The sequence below is a fragment of the Homalodisca vitripennis genome, chromosome 4 (assembly GCF_021130785.1).
Source record: "Homalodisca vitripennis isolate AUS2020 chromosome 4, UT_GWSS_2.1, whole genome shotgun sequence".
NCBI lineage: Eukaryota > Metazoa > Arthropoda > Insecta > Hemiptera > Cicadellidae > Homalodisca > Homalodisca vitripennis.
In genome coordinates, this window is record NC_060210.1 from 107,404,866 (window position 1) to 107,413,678 (window position 8,813).

An 8,813-nucleotide genomic window follows, 5' to 3' on the forward strand; every position below is an offset into this window, starting at 1 on the left:
TTCATGGAGTATGCAATGCACTCGTTCAGTTGAGGTGCCTGCAATGTTATTATAGTTCATTATCTTGCGAACTTTTAATCTTCAATCTTCAATTACTATTATGCACCTTAGCAATGGTTTCCTGTGTGGTGACTTCAACAGCCGACTGGAACGTGCTTCATCTTCCGTACTTCTCCAACCATGTTTAAACTCATTGATCCAAAAGTAAATGGTCTTCAATGTTGGTGCAGAAATCACATGGACTTCATCCAACTCGGATTTGGTCTGTGGCACTGTCCAACCCTTCAAATGAAAATATTTAATGACCGTACGAAATTCGTTTTTCTCCATCCTAAAGGAACTATTTAGCTGCCAACAATCAACTAATGACAGCTGCCATTCAAAACTTGTAATATCCGTGAAAATATCAGACTTACCAATAACAGTGCAGGTTCCGAAAATTTCCCTCTCTTTCGTACAAATTTACCAGACATCAAACCACCTTCATATTTTGTGACACTAGAAGTATTAATATTTCTCATCACTATCTCAAAAATAGTCTGACATATAATTGTTTGAATAGTGTAGTACTAATGGTAATATGTACTACTCATTGAAAACAGTGAAAATTTATGTTTCTAAGTCAACGTTGTCTCTTGAAGGTTATTGTATATTTAATAAGTTCATTCCTGCAAAATCTCAGTTTTATCTCAGCACACACTATATGAATATGTTATATTCTAATCTCTTCGTATCTGTTTAAAAAATTATGGCTTCTCATCTAGTGACACATTTGAGGTTTCTCTGGAAGACGGTAGATTGTGAAGTCAATCAAGTTTGTCATAAGTAGAACTATAATTTCTAGTATTTGTTAAGGTTTATTTTTGATAGTGAAGGATTGTGAAGAAAACTGGATTTTTCCTGACATTTGCCATTTTTTAGTGATAATAAAGTTGTATCACTGAGTGATAGCAAATCTTTGGAAAAGTCCTATTTCTTTCATTTGTTAAGGTATCAGCAGTACCATTCTCTATTTATGTAATAGCTATTATATAAAACCTCAGGTTGTCACCTCTTGATTTTATAATTTTTTAATCTTTCTGGACAACTAGGGATGCAAGGAACAGATACATGGTCAGGGATTAATTTAAAGTGACATATCAGTAGACAGTTTTTTCAAATGGTTTCTATGATTATATGAGCTTCCTTCACTGTAGAATATGGTTTAATTCCCTAGAGTTAAAGTGAATTAAACTTTGAGTTAAACTTCTAGAAAAATGTGTCACAAGGCAGCCATCTGAACGAAGCTATTGTCTTTAATGAAAGGGCACATAGATGCTTTTTTAATCTTAAGTCTTCAGGAAGGAAAGTTAAAAAAGGTCTTGTTCCAATAAAACATTATGGCAAATTAAATTTTTAAATCTTTTTGCTAGAAATAATGAAAATGTCAAAAATAAGAAGATGAAACTAGTTTGTATAAATTATTATTTTATTGCACAGTAGTCTCTAAAGTGTATTTAATCTTGAAGCTTTACATTATTACCAATCTAAAATCTGTTACAATTTGTTCTGTAATGAAATTACAGTTCCTGTTTTCTTATTTTTTCAGAAAAATTTCTAAATATATATGTCACTCTAATGTTTACAGTTAAAACCTTTACATTTACTTCATATAAGCCTAAAATGGGGAATTTAAGGAGGTGGAAAGTATTGTGAAAATAACAACAACAAAATGTAAATTTGTAACTTATAAGATATACTGAGGTTGGGTTTTCTGATTGTTAATAGTTAATCTGTGTTAAGAAACTTTTTCCTCACTCTATTTATTTTTACTGAACAGGGTTTCAGAAATCGTTTATTATAACCAAAACTAATGTAAATCATCATAAAGTACCATCAATACAAAAGCCAGCGTATATGTAAAAAGAAATTAGTAAATGTTCAAGGGAGTTTACAGTTAAACCTACCTTTCTGAGGCAAAGCCTGGAGATATTGTACAGTAAGAACAACGACATTAGTTGAACAAAGATAAAAAAATAGCCTTCACAACTTGCTTGGTTAATGTCAGTTTCCACAGAAAGGGAGGCTTAGAGAACATTTTTAGATCTTTCGTGATCTTATTTTGTTATTAGTTGCTCTGCGTATTTATACAACTGATGTAATTATGTAATGTCTCAAGATCTCATAATTTAAACATGAATGATTACAAAATTCAATATTTGTACAACATATATTTCAATGATCATTGAAAGTAAACAAAAATGCAATGTTATAGAACAGGTGGGCAATGTAATGCAATATATTTTCTTTCCTTTTAGGTTCAATGGTTAACAAGTTGGGATATGAGCAGTTTGCAGGAAGTGTACAAGTGATGGAAGCTCACTCCACCAACATGGTGTTGACGTTCTGCGCTACCAACCAGGTACACTTTAGCGTGGTGTTGATACGCAACATCTCATACGTGCCTGACACACGAGATGTGCACCAGAAGCTCACCACGTATGGCCTACAGGAGTTCGGTGTGCGCCAGACATGCAGGAACCAGACCGCACCAGACTCTGCCATCCAGTCGTTACCTAACCTTCTCGTTGTTTTAACCGCAGCACTCTTACTTACCTTCAGGCCAAACTAAGTTAGTTGTTCTCGTGTTTGTTCTGTCTATGTAACATTGTAACCTGACCATTATATTGTTCGGACGTCTTCCTAGTCCTCTATATGTATTTTATGTAAATAACTAGCTTAAGTATTTGTAGTGATATTAGACTGTAAGACATTAAATGGCATCTTCAGGATTTTGTGAGTAGAGATTTGTTTATGTTTACAAAAAGTAATATCTTGTACGTACCCGTATATTAATTATAATTTTTAATGAGATATTACAAAAAACCAATGTAGTATGTCTGCTTTATAAAACATTTATTACAATTTTATAAAACTATTTTACCTCTTAGTTTGAAGAGGTAAAAAAAATTTTAATGAAATTGATTTAATCTATAAAAAAAAGTTTAAAAAAATAATGTTTCTCACTAGCTCATTAAATATTTCTTTTGGCAAGATGATCAAAAGAAACAAACAAGTTTTTTGCATGAATCTAATGTAATGGATATACATTAAAAATTTAGCATGAAATACTAATATTCCATTTTATTATTATTAAGTACATACGTGCAATGGATATGATAGGGACAAAGAAGTTATCAAGAAATTAATGTTGAGCCTCATGTAATGTAGTAAACACATAAATAGATTGAAAAACAAATGTTCACACAGGAAAAAGGTAGTTCTTTTAATATTTTAAAATGTTTGATACACAAAGTTGAAGTATGTACATTTTTAGCTTGTAGCATTTTATCTATAATAAGGTAAACTGAATAGAATTATCACAATCACTTATTCATTTATGGTAATTGTGGTAACAATAATTTTTTTATATCTCATATTTTGTAAATAAATTGAATTAACTCTTGATAATTTATATGTATAGTTTATCATCAATAAGATTTCATGTCATTATACATTTTCCTGAATATTTCTGAAAATATAGTTTACTTTTAATTATACAGTGCTGCCAGAGTCTGAATAAATTGTGCATGGAACTGTTACGTTTAGTTTGATTACCAAAGAGTAATCTTAACTTTTTCTTCAATACAAAAATAAAACTGGAAAATGATAAGGTTGTTTAAAATTTACATAGTTACAGGTCAATCTATATTGTAAAAATTAGCTTACCTAAAAATTATCCTAACCCGTATGTAGATTATTCCTTACAGATGGCTTTGAATTCAGTTGTATGACATGGTGTTTCAAATACGAATGAGTTTCACCTCTCTCAACAGTGTTTACAGGAGTCTGAAACTTCTTGTTGTAATAGAACTATTTGCCTTTGTGACAGTATTTTAAAGTGTCTTATCATGAATTATTATTTTGAAAGTTTGAATTATCAGTTTCAGTGAGAGGTCACTTTGTTGTCACAAGTTTCGTACTCAAGAGAAAGATCCAGCTAGTCCAAAGATTTTATTTTCACCACTGAGGAGATTTTAATAGTGGGTGAGAACGCTTTAACTGATGTAAAGCCTTTAATAAAGTTATTTTTACAAAATGTATCTGTATAGTTATCCAAAATGGCAAATATTATAATTAGGTATAATTTTGTTTTACTCTTTGACTGTTATTTAAAAACTTTAATTATCAATATTGTTATAAAACCTACAAGAACATTGAATGGAAATGGTGGTTGTAAACTCTATTACATAATTGATTAAACTTCAGTTTAATTTCAGATATATCCAAGTTTAAACATTCCACGTCCAAGTTTCCGATTATTATTTTCTGATTAAGGTATTCTTACCTACATATCTTTTTCAACTTATAAGTTGTGTTTTTATAAAGAATCAGTTAATTTTGGAAAGTAAGTATATAATTTTTAGGTACCTACTTTATATTAAAGAGCATTCTTGTAAGATAGTGATTACTTAATTAATAGCAATATTTAAGTTGTTAATTTATCATCACCTGAAAATGAACTGAATATTTTTTATAATTAATTATTAGACATGTTTATTTAAAACTCTATAATGATTCAAGTGGCTAAAATTATATATCTATATATATTGACATTGATGATAAATGATAATTAGGTAAAGATCAAACAAACTGAGGTAAAATTTCAGCTACAGCTTATTATGTCTATTAAAGAATTACTTCTTTCTGTGTATGAAAATTTTGATTTACCATATTTCACCATATTATTGATTTCAACTGTAAGTTTGTGTCTTTCAGTGGTACAAATAGCTGTATCGGTCCTATGACACACAACAAACACAACACAGTGCTGGATAATAGCCAGTTAGTGTTACTGTAAATGGCTTGCACCTTGCCGTGTTCGTCTACACAGTGGTGTACGCGAATGAATGTATATTTTCACACACACACACAAACACGCGCACATGCGCATACACTGAATTTTAATAGGACGGATGCCGCCATCGCTGATGCTTGGAATTAATTCCAAACTGCTAGAATTTGGCATATAGCCACAGCTGAAAATATTGATACTATTTCTGAAATTAATAGGTTTATACTGTTAATAAAATAATACCTGTTATACTCTAAAAATTGGAGTTATAAGGTCGAGGATGTAATGGATTTACCTACAACTAGATACCTTATATTTTAAATGAAACGTCAACCATTGGTATGTCAGAAACCAAAGAGAAATAATTCTAAATACTTTAAAAAAAAAATAAACATTTAGGTTGTTGTTACCTGATCCAAGTTATCACATAAATGATTTATTGTATTAACTGTATTCACCTTTCATAATTAATTATGGATGCAACATACGAGTACTTCTCATATTATTGAAATCAATAAATTTTATCTAAAAAGTAATGTAGCTGTCCATGTATTGTAAAACTGTAACCAGTGATTTTGCAACTCATAAAAACCATTATTTGGTTACCAATTTCTCAAAGGCTTTCAAAATTGTTAACCAATTACAAATTAAGGAGAAGAGGAGGGGAGGGTCTTTCTGAAAACCCATTAGATTGTTAACCCTAGTCTTCGGTATTGTGCATTTTGTAATATAAAATCAAAATATACCATTTTATTACTTTGGACTTGTTGTTAGCTTTACATGTCTAGTGTATATAAAAGAAAAACATTGTTATGCAATATTGGAATACGAGAAGTTATTACTGTTTTGTGTCAAATTGTGTAGTAAACATTTTTATAACAGCAGTATTTCAATTATGTGAATATTTTTATCTGTCATTAATTTGACTTTTACTCCAGAATTATGTTTTTTTACCATGAGGGAGAGTCAGATATAAACCAGATCTTTACATTTACTTTCCTTAGTTGATCATGGTAGAGTGGGATGTTCAATATCAATGTGGTAAAGTTGAAGACTTGCTTGGTGGTTTATTTATCTTAATAGTTTCACCAGTGAAAACAAGAGTAAGCAAGAGGTTATATTGTTCTTTGCACAATATGTTATTATGAAGTATTTAACACGTTGACTGTGGCAGATGCCTTATGGCACAGAAGAACGAGGGGCATAGTTGGTCTCACTCAGTATAGAGCCGGAGTGAATGTGTTAACAAACGAAGATGTTAATTTATAGAAATTTATTTGGGAATGATGTACTGTCTCAGGTGTAAGAGTTTGATTGGGCCAGCAAATTTTTGGTTAGTCGAGAAAGTGTGGAATATCAAGTAATGATTTACTTCCAAGGTCAAATTTCATAGACAACATCCACGATCGTGATCACGATCACGTATGTTTTGATCACAAGAGTCACAATTAACTGATACTGCTGATGAAATCAGCCAGATGTGGATATCAGCCATGTGAGTGCTCACAAAAAACATCAAAGAGTTTCCAATAGAAAGAAAAGACATGGTGTAGCCATCAGAGATGTAATCCTTTTTAAGGACAATGCCTAATGCAGCAATTTTCAAAAGTGATAAACTCATGCTCTAATTGGGAAAGCCGTGGAATATCCTCTCTACAGCTCTCATTTGTCCCCATATGATTATTTTTCACTTAGGAAGCAGTGGCAGGGAGACAATTGGTAGATGTTTGGTCAAAATGTTGAGAAACACAATTGTTGACTTAATCTCAAAATGTCTTCAATTAAGAATTCTTCAAGCTTCCAAAATGAAAGGGAAAACATGTACAGGTTACAAGAGAGTATTTTTAAGAAATACGCTGATTTCAATTTGACTGACCCTCATAACTATGACACTTACATTTATTTGTATCATTATGTTGGGGTTTAGTTGTTTAGTGTTTATTCGCATTATTACATGTTAAATCATCAGTAGTTTTAAAGCTCTAAAATACTATTTGTCTCATATATTAACACATTTACTCTATAATATGTAAATATTTCCCAAAAATATAAACCATGCAGTGGATAAACATGCTGTGTTTTTATATGCCGTCCTGATCCACAGACCAGCTGTATAAGATAAGCGCCACATGGTCTCACTAAAATAGACCAGCAAATCATTAGTGCACCAGCAACCTATTACATAACAGTGGTCTATTTTATTGACTTGAAATGTTGTTTTCATTAAAGAATGCCTGGAGCACATGTGAAACACTTGGTTTCAGTTTTTTGGTCTGTGGGTTACATTTTCGCATTCATACTATTCTGTCGAACTGTAAATGTATAGATGTAGGTGCATATTAGCCTATGATTCAATTTTTAAATTGATATAATACTTTAAGATCTGCATACATACATTACGTACTCAATAGCAAAATTACAGGATCTGAAGTGAATTAAGAAACTAAGGATGTGTGAAAGAAGGGAGATTCTTAGAAGTAAGGATAGTTTTCTCTTATAATGTTATTCTAGCAAGCTATTAGTCGTATATAGGCCAGAAAGGTAAAGAAGAAGCCACAGAACTAATATTTACAAGTTTTATTAGATGTATAATCCTCATGGCGTACTTCGGAAAAGATATTTGGCCGGGCTTCGCCATGTCCCGCCACCGTTGACACGGTCCCTTCAAATAGACCTGTGGTGAGGTCCGGGCTGGGCCCTGGTAAAATTGCCTGAAAAATCCTATCTGAGTACAGGCTTGATAATCCTGCATCTGTATCTTTATTCAACTCATGGTTGGTAAATTAGACTTTTAAAACCCTACAGTTAAACTGCTAATTAATTGGTAAAATTTTATGAATCTTCTTATAACTTCTGAACTTTCTGAGGGAAAATCATCTTCTTGTCAGTTATTACCGATACCTATAAGGAAATTTTATTTATAACAAACAAATTGTTTTATTTTATATATTTATAATATAATTGCTTAGTACAAGAGAAAATTGATTTTTTCAAGAATAACTGTCTTGTAGTTTAATTATCCAGGTTAGTACATTAAAAATGTGAGTTTACATTCTTCTTTTCTGCATAGTGTTTTTTTCTTAGTCATACATAAGATTTTATAGCATTCGAAAGATTAATAAAAAGATGTTTCTTCTGTAATTAAATGTTTTATGTTTTCTCATTAAAGTTCAATACAACACTCAATATTATATTGTAAATGTTAATTTATCATTGTAAGGAATATGACAGCCCTATAAGTGATCCATTATTGCACCAAGAGCCAGACTAATGTATCAGATGTGTAAATCTAAAACATTAAAAATCTTTTAAAAAGACAAATGTGATTCAAAATACTTTAACTTCCTACAACCCTCAATTGATGTTAAAAAATTTAAAACAATATAACTAGTCAGTATAAATGAAGTTTTACCAAACGTGTTTGAAAATATCCACAGGTTACTGTTTCCACAAGGATGTTTGCTTGATTTTGGATCACATTGAGAGGCTTGTATTCACCTCTCAGATTCAGTTATGTTTGCACCATCCATGCATGATTTCTTGTTTTTTCAACAAACCTGGTTAAAGTGCTGGTCTTTTACTCCAGAATATGTACAGGAAATGTATATGAACCAAACTGTGAGGTAGTAAAGTGACCAGAAGAAGAAAACTTATCTTGATAATATGGTGGAGGTGCGTATCAGTCCATTTGTTCATTTCAATATCATACTGTACCAACAGTTATATCAATATTCTTCAGTGGTTTATCCTTTCTGTGGAAACTGCTACTCTGTTAGAAAATTCTAGCTGTTAACATGCCTAATTATTTGCAAGTAGATTTTATGGTGTTAACAAAGACATACAGCTATTATTTGTTATCTCGGAAGGTTAGTACTATATAAGCCTTGTCACTTGAAGTAGTTTGGGATGAATATTTTCTAATTTTGAAACTCTTAATATACTTTGACATTGATTACTCTCCACTCTGCTATGTTCTGTA

The 8,813-nt window shown here is 31.2% G+C and overlaps 1 protein-coding gene across 2 annotated transcripts in view; it reads left to right on the forward strand.

The window, feature by feature from the left end:
- LOC124359924 overlaps positions 1 to 8,155 on the forward strand; it is a 53,980-nt gene extending 45,825 nt beyond the window's left edge. Inside the window, exons 4-5 of one of the 2 annotated variants that reach the window (XM_046813062.1) lie at positions 2,298 to 2,611; positions 3,924 to 8,155. In XM_046813062.1, the coding sequence (XP_046669018.1) occupies positions 2,298 to 2,611 (314 nt within the window). In that variant the 3' untranslated portion in view covers positions 3,924 to 8,155. Of the gene's footprint in view, positions 1 to 2,297 lie in introns of both variants that reach the window. The other variant, XM_046813061.1, reaches the window with a different exon arrangement.
- Positions 8,156 to 8,813: the final 658 nt, after the last annotated feature.